This window comes from Apaloderma vittatum, unplaced genomic scaffold, assembly GCF_000703405.1.
Source record: "Apaloderma vittatum isolate BGI_N311 unplaced genomic scaffold, ASM70340v1 scaffold8324, whole genome shotgun sequence".
NCBI lineage: Eukaryota > Metazoa > Chordata > Aves > Trogoniformes > Trogonidae > Apaloderma > Apaloderma vittatum.
In genome coordinates this window covers 39,803-55,095 of record NW_009714311.1, presented here as the reverse complement: position 1 = coordinate 55,095, position 15,293 = coordinate 39,803, and the positions used below count along the sequence as shown (strand labels likewise).

The 15,293-nt window shown below is 47.9% G+C and overlaps 1 protein-coding gene across 1 annotated transcript in view; it reads right to left on the bottom strand.

Annotated features, from left to right (window-relative positions):
• Positions 1-11,729, bottom strand: part of TMPRSS6 (transmembrane protease, serine 6) — a 17,161-nt gene extending 5,432 nt beyond the window's left edge. Inside the window, 13 exon segments of the mRNA XM_009868707.1 lie at position 1; positions 4-45; positions 2,035-2,133; positions 3,047-3,192; positions 4,184-4,293; positions 4,476-4,588; positions 5,156-5,292; positions 5,646-5,850; positions 6,783-6,824; positions 9,556-9,740; positions 11,000-11,067; positions 11,259-11,401; positions 11,573-11,729. The exon segment at position 1 is cut by the window's left edge and continues 53 nt beyond it. Coding sequence (XP_009867009.1) covers position 1; positions 4-45; positions 2,035-2,133; positions 3,047-3,192; positions 4,184-4,293; positions 4,476-4,588; positions 5,156-5,292; positions 5,646-5,850; positions 6,783-6,824; positions 9,556-9,740; positions 11,000-11,067; positions 11,259-11,401; positions 11,573-11,729 — 1,448 coding nt within the window.
• Between the last annotated feature and the right edge of the window lie 3,564 nt (positions 11,730-15,293).

The following is a 15,293-nucleotide window of genomic DNA, read 5'->3' as shown; positions in this document are numbered from 1 at the left end:
CAATGCAGCTGCTGTCCTCCTGGCATTGGAACTTTGCAGGGCACACTGCATGGAAGGGAAGCATATGGGAATTAGGCACGCAAGACAAGGTGTCAGGTGTGAGGTCAGGGTGCTGAGTGCACTGGTAGCTCTGCAATCTCTGCCCCCATTTTATAAGGTGTGCTTAAGATAGGCTCTGGTATAGTGCAGCTGTGTAGTCTTTGTCTGATCTATGTCGCAGGTATGTCTGCACCCTGTCTTACACTTTGCTGATGCTGACTTAATTTTCCTTGACTTCTTGGCTTGGCGTTGGACCCGCCTCATCACTGCAGACATGCCTTTAGATCACTGGACTCTTGGTTGACCGCGGGTGACCATCAGCAGACCTGGTCTGATTGCCCTGTTGAGGTTGTAGGACTGCATCCTGTCTGAAGAGGTCACTGTTCCTCCTGCCTTGCTGTCACCCTCACAGAATCACAGAATTGTTGGAATTGAAAGGGACCTCTAGACATCGTCTAGTCCGACCACCTCATGGGTCACCATACCTTACAGAGCAGCTGTTCCCTTTGCTCTCTGACAGGTGAGTCCTGAGCAACAATGAACAGTTGTACTCCATGATCTTAAACCTGAACAATTCCATGATTCTATGAATTTCTTAAAGTCCATGAGCTCCAATAGCTGCTCAGGATGGAGGTGGGTGTAAGGTGCCTGCCCGTCACAGAGTTTGACTTCTGATTATACATTTTCATATCAGGAACTTGTCCTGTGTTTATGTGTATCTATGCACAACACCAAACACGATGGGCCAGTACCTCCAGGGCATGTTCTTACTGCAATGGCTCTAGTTTCTTCAGTATCTAGCATGAGGCTTCCCAATGACTACAGGCACATGAAGGTTTGAGGCAATGTGAACATTAATTTTAAAGATAGGGTCTGTTACATACTGACATGGAGTAAATGAGCGGAGATGCAACAGTGGCAAGAATATAAGAAAGGAAGAAAAGTATGATGTTTCTGTTTTCTTTTTCAAATATGAAGGGATGCTTGAAAACACTAAGAAAAAAATACTTATTCTGTGCAGTCTTGGTCTGTGTTAACCTGTGGAACTAAATGACTTAAAACTTCCTTTTACTTCAGATTTTTCTGTACCTTCCTCTGAATCTTGCAGAACTGGCTGCTCTCTCCAGTGGTTCAAGGACCTTTCTGCCTGTGATAGAACAACTATAGGGGACAGCTAACAAAAAATTAGTGATGGCAACAATGTGCTGAGTCCCTCCCACCAGGGGTGGGAGAGCAGATGAATTAGGTGTCATGCCTGAGCTGAATAGCTATTCCTATGAGAATAAGGCTTTGCAGGAGTCCTGGGATACTGAGGATGGTGTCTACATCAGCACTGATGGCTGTTGGCATGAAGATGCTCCCAAACTGGGGTGCAATGTACGGATGAGGATCAGCCGGGGGGAACCGGGAGAGAGTAGGGCAGTGGATGGGCTTGGGGAGGTGTGGGCAGGGTGGGAGGGCTGGGAGGGTGGTGATGAGTGGTGTGACAGCAAATGGGGCTGTAGGACAGGGCTAAGGTTGTTTGTCCGGCCTGGGTGGGGGGAAAGCAGGACAAGGTGGGGGGCAGCCTGGGCAGGGGCCTTCTTTCAGGCTGCCTGGAGCTCTTGGTACCTGAATACTAGGGGATTGTCCCAGGAATAAGATGCTGTGCACAGGAGCAAGAAGCATTGCTGTTCCTTCCTGAGCAGGCTGAACTCATAGAATCATGGAATAGAATCATAGAATGGGTTGGGCTGGAAGGGACCTTTAAAGGTCATGTAGTCCAATCTCTCTGCAGTGAGCAGGGACATCTTTAACTAGATCAGGTTGCTCAGAACTCCATCAAGCCTGAGCCGGGATAAGGCTTTTAAGGATGCAGAGGTTTAAGCTCCTGGAGTCGAAGTACAAGGCTGTACCAATGCCGACAGAATCTTACCCATCTCTCCCTACCGTCGGACAAGCAAGGGGCTGTGTCCTGCTGACATCAGGGACCAGCAGAGAGAAGAAATCACTCACCACAGTTTCTCTCATCCAGCCCATTGGGGCAATCTCTGATCCCGTCACAGGCTGGGACGCACAAGCCGTTCACCGAACACAGGAACTCCCCAGGACAGGCTGTGAAACCACCAGAGAGTAGTTAGTCCCCGATGACTGGAAACCTCCTTGCATCAGAGCATGGTGTCTTGAAAGTGGAGCACAGAGCTGCACACCTTCCTGACCGCACATGTGCTGCAGCAACGTGCTCGTATTACTCGCTGCGCTCCCCAAAATCTGCCACGTTATCTGCTCCGAACAAGGGCAAATGGAGCCAGGCTATGCACCAGGGGCTGGAGGGCTCTTTCCTGGCTTCCCGTTGTACCAACAGGCATGAGGCCTGCAATACCTCTGGTTTAGCAGTGTTTCATGACTCCTGAGGGAAAGCTGAAACAGGTTCTTTGGAGCTGTTACTAAAACTCAGTCAGAGCCTTGGAGGGGTTGTTGTTAGACATATGTTAGCAGGGACTAGTATGCATTGCAGACACCCTTTAGGAGGGAGATGGAGAAACCTTGGAAAGACAGACAGTGGGCGTAAATTCGCATATGTGTGTATTTGCTTGTGGTTTTATTTGTCTCTCACTTGCACGGATTCCAAGGTGAGCAGGAAACAGCTCTCTCTAAGAGCTCTTATAGTCAAAATTAAAGGTTGCTTCAAGCTAGAGATGGTCTGTCATTGAATCCTCAAGGCCAGCCCACGATGTGGGCATTGGGAGTGAGACTGTAGACAACTCCGACCTTGGGTTTTGGTGCATGGATGCTCTGGCAACACAAGTCAGGGCCACATGTTCAGAAGCAGCTTTGCACATAAATGCCTTTTCTTCTGGGGAGATCAGTGGTGTGTACATCACTGATATGTGAGCACATGTCTGAAGGGCAGATGGCACCTAGGGTTCACGAGATGTGTCTTGTGTTTCTTCTAACACAAGCCAAGTGCACAAGGGCTGTTGGTAGCCACCACTCCACGAAGGAGCATGAAGGAGCCTGAACTTACCATCAGATTGATTGTATAGGCTGTAAGCCGCCTGAACACCAGGGCCAGTTAAGGAGATCTGTGAGGTGAAGGTGATGGTGATGTCAGCAGAGGATGTGACTGGGATCCGCTCTGCATAGGCTTGTAGGGTCCGCAGGCCACACAACCTGAGGAGCAAGCACAAGCTGGATGTCTTGGGCAGCGAGGGAGGGAGAAGAAGACAACAAAGCAGGACAAAGGAGCTCAGTGTGGCTGGGGTGGGAAGGGGTCCACATGGACTAGGTGTGGGGGGGAAGCTAGGAAAGCAAAATGCTTTCAGTATGGCATGAGATCCGGAGTCCAGAGTGACCCTACTATGTCTGGACATTCCCCGCTTTCCGGGCAAGCACTGAATTCAGGCAACACAAAGTAATTCAGTTCTTACATTTATCTTGCTGAAGAAGCCATGCTGTAAAAATCGTGGAACTAACAGTGTAAGAGAGGAAGGCAGGGAGAGAAAAAGTGGAAATCCTAAGCCAGAGGAACAGAGTTTCTGGATCAAATCCTTCAGAGGAAAAGAAGTCACCCACACAGGAGAGGTGGAGAGGAAGCTAATGAGATGGGCAGTTTTAGAGCAAAAGGGAGGAAAAACAAAACCCATAGGTCCATCGATCTCAGAGCCTGCTTTGAGGAGGTAAGAGAACAGCAGCTCTCGGCCCTTTGCACCTGAGCAGTGGTGGGCAGCAGTCCCAGCTGCATATCGATTCTAATTTTGGCAAGTCCTGCAGGGAAAGTGGCTGTAGTCAAAGCAGGAGGATATGGAGCTAGGCAGAAGATTTGTATGGAGGTGGATGCAAGGCAATGGCACACACAGATAATATTGCAGAGGTGGTGACGGGCAGATTTGCAAACACAGGAGATGTGGGAGGACACTAAGGTTACACACCGGAGAAAACTAGGAAGCCTGGTGCAAACAGCAAGACAGAGAAGGCAGGCTGGTAGCTTGAAGCAAATCTGTAAGAAATGTGTTCACTGGGAGTCTGTGAGCATGAGAGGTTGAAAAAGAAGTAGAAAAGCAAGAGGCAACAGCACTAACAGTGGCTGAAGTGAGCAGGGAACCTGCAGAGGTTTAATCCCAGGTGGCAAGTGAGAGATAGAAACGAGAACCCCAGTACACACCTTCTGTTCTGAATTACCCACTGGCCTTGGGTACAGGGCAGGTCATGCTTCTGTCTGCTGAGTGCGTAGGCGTCGAACCACAGGGTGACCCCATAGTTGAGGGACGGGACCTACAGGCAAGAGGATCCAGAGTGAAGTGCATGTGGGTCCTCTGAGTATCACAGCCGACTCCATATGACAAGAAATGAGCGATGTGGGTGTGGAGAGCAGCCAAATCACACGTTGCAGGCCAGAAGCAAGAAACAAGGGTTTCAGGGATGGGGTCGATGTTCTCGTGGGAGCTGGTTCTTACCGTCATGTGCCAGGTGCACTGCGTGTTGGGTGAGTAGTAACTGGGGTAGTGTGGGGTGCCAATCTTCCCCTGCAGCTCCAGGCTGTCCCGCAGAGTTATGTTCACTTCGCAGGCTGTAAACACAGACATTCAAACTCTGCTACCTGTCAGCTCAAGCTCAGCCTGGGGGTGCCATGTACTCACCCTGTTGTAGGAGAGGAGAGCAGGGGCTCTAAGGGCTGGTGCTAAAGGTGACTGGTGTGTTCCACCATCCCTCTTCAAGGGGCCATTTCTACCCGGCAAGACTTATAGCCCCCTCTTCTTGTCCAGAGAAGGATAATGGTAACGTATATTGCTGCTTTGGGCTTTTATATTGATATTTATCTGCAATTGCATCTGGATGTGGTGTCCAGGCCACATCTGTTCTCTCCATGCATGAGAGCTTGACCTTAATTTAAACTATCAGGATCACTCAGGCTCTGCTTACCAGAGCCTGGGCTGTAAAGACTCGAGCGAGGTGCTAATGTATGAGTCCAGGTGAGAGAGCAACATCTAACCTATTTTTTACTGACCACCTCTATCCTTGCAATCTACAGTGAATTCTACTCCTAATGGGGATGGAGCATCTATAGGAGCTGTGGTGTTGTAGGAGATGACCTGTCTCCATCTGGTATCCATAGCTGTCCTCCCACCTTCATTACCTTTGAGGGGCACCACTTGTGCTGAGAGAATGAAGGGGTCATAGTAGCTGTACATGGCTTTCTTCCACACAACGGACATGACGGGGCCAGATGAAAGGATTTCCACAACAGGCTCCTGCCGGCTGCAGCCATAGATCCTCAGGGAAGAGAGATAAAAGGATGAGAGTGAAGTGAGCAACAGACAAATGAAAGAGAAGAGTGAGAAAGACAACATAGGTCTGCGTTACCCACAGCACACGCTGGCTCTGGGGAACTAACTGAATCAAATAAAGGGCCGGCGAGAGAGACAGCTTGTGCTGCTGTCACCTCTCAGACTGCACAGCTGGCTGTGTGATATCCCACATCAGTGACTTCAGCTGATCAGCAAGAGGCAGGTTCTGCATCAAAGAAAATTTCCTCTGATGTAGTCTAACACCTTCCCCTGCTGTGGTGTGTTGTGCCATCCTGCCTGGTTTCCCTGCCATGTTCGCCCTGCTCAGGAGCTACCTACGAGGTGATGAGGTGTTTCTCCAGGGGCCCAGCTGCATCGTACATAGCCAGGCGGTCCCTGCAGTCTGGGAGAGTCCACTCCAGGCGTAGCTTGATCATGTAGCCCTTGAGGCTGTGGAGATGCCAAAGACAACTGGACGCCAGGTAGTCAGGACCCTCCAGCCTTAGGACGTCATCCTCCTGCACATAGCTGTACCGGTAGCAACCTGGATCCAGGGGAAAGGTAGAAGGAATTAAACCTCAGAGTGATGTAAATGGAGGCAAAGGTGGGGCTTAAGAGGAGACTAAGATATGGGATTGTCACTTGGGATATGAGCGTGAGCTCTATTACAGGGTAAGGCTGACTCATCCCAGTGATCTCAGTTTACTTCTACATATGGTGTGGTGGCAGCAGTGCCCTCATACTGTTGCCCCAGTTTCTTTCTATAAGAACTGCCTCTTCTGCCTTAGTTAAGGTCATACTACCTCAGGCCTTAAATATCAGCACAGTACAGTTATCTTCCACTGGATTTATTTTCTTTTTCACCTCTTCCTTCTCTCACCCCCGTATTCTTCCTGGCTCTACATACTCCTCATCTAATTTCCAGGTTTCAGCAAGCTTCCAAACAAGGATCTTTGAATAAAAGTCAGCTTAAAGTTGAGTTTCTAACAACATATCTAATGCAAGCTGCCAGCCGCAGCACTTAACAGCATTGCCTGGAATTACTAAAAGCATCTTCAAACATCACTAAGACAACAGACTCCTAAATGACTGGCAGTACATCAGAGAAACTCCTATCCCACTCAGCAGAATTTCATGGGACCTGGAATTAGCAACATTTTTCCAGTACACGAAGCTATTTCACAGGACTTACTAGGACAGGGACAAGACTAAGGTGGCTGCTCTGCCCCTGGGAGCTGGTATCTCTGCACAGTGGTGTGCTGCTGGGGCAGAGCTGTCAGGATGCTCAGAGCATCCAGCACATGGTCACGTAGTGTGGATCTGGCCAAGCAGCGGCACTGATGCTCCTTTGCTACTGTTCTCATCTCCCCTGCCCAGGATTTACAACTCCAGGAAGCCAACAAGCTCTCGGACCCCTCTAAAAAAAATCCCTCCCAAAAAGCCACAAACTCAAATGGAAAGGAGAAGATAGCCTACCCAGAGTGGATTTCAGCACTACTATGTCTTTCACACTGGATTCTGTTAGAAAGAAAATATTTAAAGAAAGATAAACAAAAAGTTAAACTGGTAGTATCTGAATGCTAGCATGGCAGGTGATGGCTCCCTTCCTTCCTATGTAGATGGCTTACTTACAACTTTGGCATGAGGCATCCTCCAAGTTCTCCTCCGTCTGCCCTCAGGAACCTGTTTCAGCCATGCCTTCCCAACCCCATCTCTCTGAAAAATCTCTCTGGCCTCTGCCCCATACCCAACAGCCCTGATTCACATTTTCCAGCCCACCATAAGCTTCTTTACCTTTTCTCCTTGCCTGTTTTTACCTACTGTTGCAGGACCTCTTCTTCCCCAGAGGGCTGGGCACTTCAGGCAGTCATCCCCCGCCACACCACAGGGCACAACCCCACTTCCCAAGGCCTTCACCATCTCCACACCCCTCCCTTGCTCTCTCAGTTTAAGTAACCCTCACCAAAAAGCATGTGAGTTACTGAGGGTAGGGAAGGAGGTCTCTTTTGATGACCACCAGTTGATGGCGAGCTACTCAACATCCTTATGAAGTTCACCTCTGGAGAAGAGAGAAGCACGGAAAGCCACTAGCAAGGACTACAAATCTGTGCAAAACAGAATCACAGAATGGACTACAGTTTTAGGAGAGCTGGGCTTTGCTCCAGCCTCCCAGCTGAACTGGAAGCAGACAGAGATCAGGTGCTACTGGGAATAACTGCCAAAATAAAAGTCACCATGAGGTCAGCTGGGTGTGAGAATTGCTGCTGGGGGCTTGCCTAGGTCAGGGCTTTGGTCTTTTGCAGCCTCTAAGCAGAGCTTGCAATTCTATGGGGAGAACTGAGCAGTTTTGTCATGGCAAAAGCAGATGTTGTGGAAAAGATGATCCCGCAGATATAAGGTAGGCTCCGAGAGAAGCTCATGTGCTGTAGGAAAGGACCTGTGCTGAGGCTGATATTAAGTACTCTTATCTGAAGGTGTTTAAACTGACTTCCTCTAAGGAGAAGGAAGTCCTGAAACTCTTTGCAGGACAGGGGAAGCTGGTGTCCCGGGGTGAGTGTAGCTGTCAGTAAAAGCAAAGCATTGGAGAAGCTGGAGATGTTCCTGTGCTAGCCAATGGTTTGCGGCTCTGTGTCTTAAGGCAGGCTGCAAGAGGACTCAATATTTAGAGCTAAGCAGGTCAGCAAATGAGTCTGTCAGAAAGCAATGAGTGCTAATAACTTGCTATTTAGTAGCAAATTTTTCACTCCAATTTTAACCAGCAAATGAGGCTAGAGGTTAAATCACTGTCTCGAGGTCGCTCTGGCCCATTATAAGAAGTTTCTGGGTTTTGCCTAAGTTGCCAGATTGTGCTTCTGACTGGAGAGGGAGGCTGAAAGGGCTAAGGAAAGCAGAAACTACAACTGGTGTGTTCATTCCAAAATAGAAAGAAGTGTGATCTGCTGAAATGAATAGAACAGTGAAACAGATGTGAAGGGAATAGGAGGGAATGGGGAACAGCTAAAAGAATGACACCATCATTTTTATTTGTTTATGAGTTACATTATGAAGTGAGTAAATAAAGGGAAAATGCTCAATGGGCTGACTTGGAAGCATTTAACTTATTATCTTAAGATATCTTTCTGAAGGAAGTTAATGTAAATTGGCTGAGCTTAAGGTCTGCTATGCAGGAAACAAATTGGAAGTAGAAGTAAGTGACTAATGGTATCTGTGGGAAGGGATGTCTTTATGAGATGCTAACGCAGCTTCAGAATAAGAACTTAACACAGTGGTCAAGATGAGGGAGGGAAAATAATTTTGAGGAAATCAAATTTTCTTTGGGGACAGCAGGAAAGTGACCTCCAAACCAAAGCTACTGAGATGTGGAGGGAAAAGTTATAAAAACAAAATATGGGTAGGATATATCAGAATAAGATTCACCTTAGAAAAATGCAACATAACATGTCTAGGGGAAAAAAAACCCAAACAACTTTGAAATGTAACGTTTCACAGGGATAAGAAACTTTGAAATGAGAGTCCCAAAGGCAGAGAAGAAACACAATGTATTTTAAAACCTGTGAGGTTTGGGACTCTATAAGAGGGATCAGATCAGGCTGAGAAGTTGTCTCATTATAAAGCCAAATACAAATTCCATCAGTCTTGGATGCATTGAATACAGACACATGTTAGTTTATCTAATGCCTATTTTAAACAATTTCATAGGGGTGGCTTTTTAAATAGGTTATGATCCTCACTGCGAGCAATAATAAATTATCCTTAAAATCATATGTCAAGAACTAAAGTGAAAACAATGCTTTGTCTCGGAGGAAGACTAGTGGTAACTCAGGTGTGGTTTTGTTTTCCTCTCATTCAAGTAGCCTGGCATAATCTCCCAAAGAAAAGTAGGAAACCTAACTGCTTGATATTTTTCATCTGAGCTGGTCACAGTCATGACCTGTGCAAGATCTTACTCCGCAGATGATGAGGCTGATGGGTGAAAAAGAAAAAAGTTACTTAGCTGGTCATGGTCAGCTGTATCTCCAATAATCTTGAATCCTCCAAATGAAGGATTTTTTTTTAAATCAAACTTCAGTTCTCCTCTATCAGGAAGAAATATGTGTGGTTGTATCTCCTAATCCTCACTTTTTCTCTACCCTCTTCAGGTCCCCCCTATCCCTTTGAGTAGTGACTTCTGGCCTTTTCTCCAAACCTCCCTTCAGCACCTGGGAGCATTTCTGACTGCTCAGGCCACAGCTGAGCAGCTGATACTTACCCAGCAGAACCAGCGAGTCTGGGTTGACCCTGTACTCTGACTCGTAGGACAGGCTGCCGGAGCTGTTGAAACTGGTGGAGAGCTCTTGGTGGAGCGCTGTGTTTACCCTCTCAGCAGTCACCTCCTTCTGCTGACTCTCAGGGATTTGGAGGGCAAACCAGAAGAAGAAGGTCAGAGGCCCCTCCCTAACAGAGAAATAGCTTGTTAAATATCCTCACTCTTCCTCTCCAGAATCACTGGAGAGGCAAAACCCAGAGGTTAACCCCCTACTCTTCTTCAACAAAACAGACATATCTGCATGGACTTTCCAGCTCGCTGCAGTGACCCAGAGGAACCATTCTGAGTGGGACAGAAGAGCTGCGAAGTCCGTGGTGCTCATTAATGCTGAGTCCTTTGGGGGAGGAAACCATTTTATGCCATCTGGCTTTGGTGATGCCCATATGTGGTCAAATTAATGTGATAATTAATCAAGACTGGTCTAATGAGTAGTCTCATTTCAGGTAGAAATGACCTTTGGTTGCTGCTGACCAGAGGTTGAAAAGAAACACTCGAGACTCCATTGTCTCACCTCCCAGTGGTGACAAGTGAATGATTTATGAGTCAGTACCTTACCACAAGCCATTAATGCCGGGCAGGCTCAAGCTGCAGGAGACTGTGACTGGGAAAGCTCTGTTCAACCAGCTGGCAGAGAAAATTGGCTGGGGAGGGGGAAGAGATGTTGAAGCAAACCTTTGTTCAATAAAAAGCTAGAGGAAGAATTGCAAGCGAAACTTTTCTTTCTCCAGTTGAAAATAAAGTTACATCAAAATTGGAATTTTCCTTAGCTGAAGGACAGATATGAGGGTGTAGTTTTTCACGGAGAAAAAAACCCAAACCAAAACAGAAGCAAATGTCTATGTCAGTTTGGAAGTTATTCCCTCTTTTTCGATCTACTGTGATGACCTGCAAAGCTGTAGTCCCACATCTGTCCCTTTCTACTGTTACCCTCTTCCAAGGTGGACCATGCTTCTTGGCTGGAATACCTTTTCCACGGTGCATTCTGGCCTCTCCCTTCTGGTGTCTAGAATGAGGCCATTAAATGACTTTCTTGAATTAGACAAATTAATTTCCAGCTACTTAGTTTCTACTGAGACTGCCAAGCCCAGGTTTTGGGGTTTTTTTCAATCCTTCCCAGTAAATTTTTTTGCCTCTCTTGAACTTTTGCCTCTCTGAAAAATTTCTCAGTTTTGGCTTTTCATCATGACCTCGGGTGAACATGAACATCAAAATATCCTCCCAGCTCTGTCATGCTGGGACTATTCTGGATCTGTACTGCCTAGCATAGCCTAGAGCTCATGGTGGGGACTGAACCAGTTTGTCATGGCCAGATTTCAGTGAAACAGGAGTACAATTGCCTGGAAGCTTTCACACATGAACAAGCAAATACTCTGTGGGTGCTACTCACCCAAAGGCATACACTGTGCTCGAGTTGTAATATCGACCCAGTTCTGTGGAATGAATCAGTTCCTTCAGCTGAAACGAGAATGTTGTATGATAACTATGGTGCAATTACAGTGGCAAAGGACCTATGGCCAACACTTTTTTCCTCCTTCTTGCTGTACAGACCCACCAAATATGTCACTTGTGTGGGGATACCTAACCCCTTTTTCCTTCTACTCACTGAGCTGCCTCAGGGCCAGCTCTGGTCATGGAATTGCCCTCACCATGTTCTGGAGCTTAGCTGACTCCAACCAGAAGGCTCTGGACTCCAACTGCCCAAGGTCTGGGGAGTATCGGCGATTGAGGACCTGGAGGCTGCCGCAGTAAAACTGCAGGATAGCAGGTTCCAGGTGCCATGGTCTGTAGTCTGCCAACAGAAGACACTACTGTATTAGTTTGCTCATACGTAGAAGAGAGAGGTTTACTCCCCTTCATGAGTCTAAAGATCACTCAGAGTCACTAACTTGCTTTGGGATGGGCATTGCCTTGACCACAACCCATCCAGCTCCTGCCTGGGGACAAAAAGTTGGTCTTTTACCTAGGAAATACCAGGTTGCTGCAGCAGCTCCAGCCAGCAAAAGAAAGGCAATCCCAAGGAGCACATAGCGGAGACAGTCACGTGAGTTACTCTCTGACCCATCCTTTGAGAGGGAGTTGGCATCTTCCTCCTGTTCCTCGGCCTCCATCAGGGGCATCTAGTGACAGAGCACACCATGGTCAGGCTGAGTTTTCTGCATCCCTTTACAACTGTCTCTGGAGGTGCTCTGCCATCTCTGTGCTCCTCTCCCAAGATCTGTAGCCCTGAGAAATCCATATGCTAACCAACAAAGACTTTGCTCAGTGCAAATGTGAGTAAAACTCCTAATTCAGTAGGAGATAGACTTCCAGGGCACTGTCCTGGCTATATCTCCTGGTAATGCCTCAATTTTCAAAGGCATACTTCTGCCAAAACCACAAAAGAGTTCAATAATGGATTTTTTTTGTAGACAAAAGTTTAGTCCTCCCAGGCTGGGAGTGATTTTAAAATTGACCTAGAAATCAATGCAAAAGAAAATCGGTGACCTCAAACGCACACAGAATTTACACAGAACAGCCATAGCCTGGGAGCCCAAAGTTGTACTTTGCCTGATGTGCCATTTTGCTCTTGGTCTCTGAAAGTAAGCAAAACTTTCCATTCCCACTAGATCATGTGTCCCAGGGCTAAGCCCATGCTGCTGAAACTACCTCCCTAGCTGAGCTAGTGAGGAGAGAGCACCTGAAAACTGTTCAGCCCTCTACCGCCCTCAGATTGTGCCAGAGGACACCTTCTGTCTTCCTTCGCCCCTTGTGCCCCCAGGCTGCTTTTTTTGCTTCATCCTGACTGCTCCCCTTCTGCCAGCCTCAGAGTCTGAGAGCAGAAAATGCCATTGCCTAAGAGAGCCACGTTAATCTTGGTTATCTCCCCCACCTTCTTCTCCTTTCCTCTGCCTTCACCCAGTGCATGGCTGCCTCCAAAGGCTTTCTGTGCTCTTATGCTGGAGAGGAAAGGGATGTGCCCGCATCATGCCAGGTGTTTTGGAGGACAGGGGTTTTGGGGAATGCCTGCGCCCTGTCTACGTGTCTACGAGTCGCCTTCGTGCCCAGTGGTACATATGAATGTGGGGGCATGAGTGCATGGGAGGGATGTTCTGCAGATGTGGGAAGAGATGGTTGGCTTCATGCACATTTTAGCCTGCATTGATGCCATGGGAAGCTCACATGACAGGGGCAAGTGGGCTTCTCAGTCCTCTTGTTTTCCCCCAGGTCCTGAGCCCCAAGCTCTCTAGGCCACCTTGCAACATGGAAACATGCTTGCAGAACGTAAGCACAAGGCAACTCGCTCTGGAACATTAATCCCAGCTTAATAAACATCAGCACTCGGACAATAAGCTGCACATCTGCTTGCTCTAATGCACCCTTCTAGAGAGGCAAGAGGTATAAACAGGCTCAGCGCAGACTGCCTTTCCTTGCTTCTCAAGGGTCACGTTTCTGTGCAACCCCTGTGGAGGATGTCCTCCCCTGTGAACCAAGTTGAGTGGTCCACAAGAACAAGGGCACTTCTGCACTATCACAGCATCCCTTCAGAAGCAGCAGACACAAGCAAAGAACTGCAGACGGAGAGAAGGGGGGAGGAGGGCAGGAAGCAGCAGCAGCAGAGCCTCTTGTTAGAGATTTGATGGTAGGCACCGGGGTTTCCCCCAGAGCTGCAGACCTACCTTTGAAACCTGCTGCTGCCTGTGAGGCCTGGCCCACACCCCCCTTCAAAAGTCATCTCACAAACGCATGGAGCATGAGAGAAGAGGACATCTATTTACCAAAGCTCAAGGTCTCCTCAGAGATCAATAACTTGATGCCATGTCCCTTTGGCTCGGCCTTCGTCCTGCACTGTCCTGCCGCAATGGGTCAGCGCACCCTGTACAATGGCTTTTTTTTTCTGAAATGGAGGTTTCAGCGTCTTGCAGGTGGTGAAGATCCACAGGCTGAGCAGTGAGAGCCTGGAAAAAGTCAGGGTAGAAGCACCTCCAGATGTGCAGAGAAGAACAACGCAGGAGGCTGATGCAGATAGCTTACCTTGTCCTCCTCGGGGGACAGGGAGTTGCTGAGCAACTGCTGTATTTCTTAGCTACCCTCCTTGGTCCCATTGGAGGGCAAGGCAATATACAGGGTGTGTGCTCCCCAGCACAGGGATGGAGCAGATGCTGGCTGGCAGGCGTAGATTTCTTGAAGGAGAGAAGGTGTCAGTACTCAGAGGGTCCAGTTAGCACAGTGGTCACGCACATGAAAACAAAGCACGGTATCTCTCAGTCCCGACCTGCAAGACTCCCTCTGATCTTGTACTTCTTGCTGTCCATTCTCCTGACACTGCGTTCTGCTGCACCGCCACACACTCCTCCCTGCAGCATCTGCTTTTCTTCTCCCCCAGGTCCTCTTCACCTACCTTGCATGCACCACCTCCTGCTTACACCTCCATGGCTCTGTAGGTGCCCCTTTGTTTTTCAAAAAAAAAGCAATGACGCTCCAGCTAAAGCAGAGTAAATAGAGTTACTCTGTCAATAAATGGGCGGAAAGGATAGGGACATGAACGACTCTTGACCTGGGGCTGAGCTCCAGCTGGTGGCATTGACCTGGGGCTGAGCTTATTTGGGCCAGAGCTCATTTCGGCTCATTTTGGCAGCTGAGCAGGGATAGCTGTTTTCAGCTCTGCCACTGGTTCAGGCTTAGTCTGGGACTGCATGAAAACCAAAATACATTGCTGTAGTTGATTTGGGGTGTATTCTAGTAGATAAACGTTAAATGTGGATGGAAAGCTGCAACTTTTGACTGGGAATGTGTCAGTGTTGTTGTCCCAACTAACTCATTGCTGCACCTATGGGAAACTAAAGCATGCAATGACAATAAGAGATGTTTTCAGAACCACTTGAGAGATTTAAGAGACTAGATTTCACTTTTAAAAGTTACTTTGAGCCAAAATTTCCCCAGATAACTGGGGATTAGCTGCATCTTTAGGCATATATGTATTTGTGTATGGATTCCCCAAGCTTGCACTATGAGGTTTTGCCACAGTGGGTCAGAACCCAGCAGCTGAGGGTATTTCCCAGTGTAGAGACTTGACTTTTTTTTGGTACCAAACCTTCCTGGAAAGAATCATCCTCCTTCTCTGGTGTTTTCAGCAGAACAAAAAATACAGAATCTCAGTCTCATCTATCTAAGCAAGCACACCACATCTGTCACCGCAGGCTTTTGAATCAACCCAGGGCCCAAGTCTTTGATCAGATCAGACTTCAGAGGAATTCCTTTACTGAAAGTACCCTTTACTTTTCACTTCTCCAAAGTAAAAAAAAAAAAGAGGGATGTGGGAGAGGGCTGAGAGTGACGTTGCCAATTTACGAACAAGGATCTTGTGAAGAGGGAGATGAGATGAGACAGCTAATTTTGCTGTTGCTGGGCTTAAGATCAAGAGAGGACTCATGTCTACAGCCGTTAGCTCAATATCTTCCACACAGGGCCAGTATTCAGCTTTGGTTTGCCTTTGGTACTGAGGGACAACATCGCAGCATTGTTCTGTGGTTTTTGCGAACGGCACACTGCGCGTTCACATCGCCTTGAGAGGGGACCGCTCCCCATGTGACATTTCCAAAGAGCTCTCGAGGACCCAACCGAGAAAGGGCCCCATATTGCTGAGAGTGTTAATGCCTTTGGTATTCACAACTTGGGTTACTCACATAGGAGACCACATGATC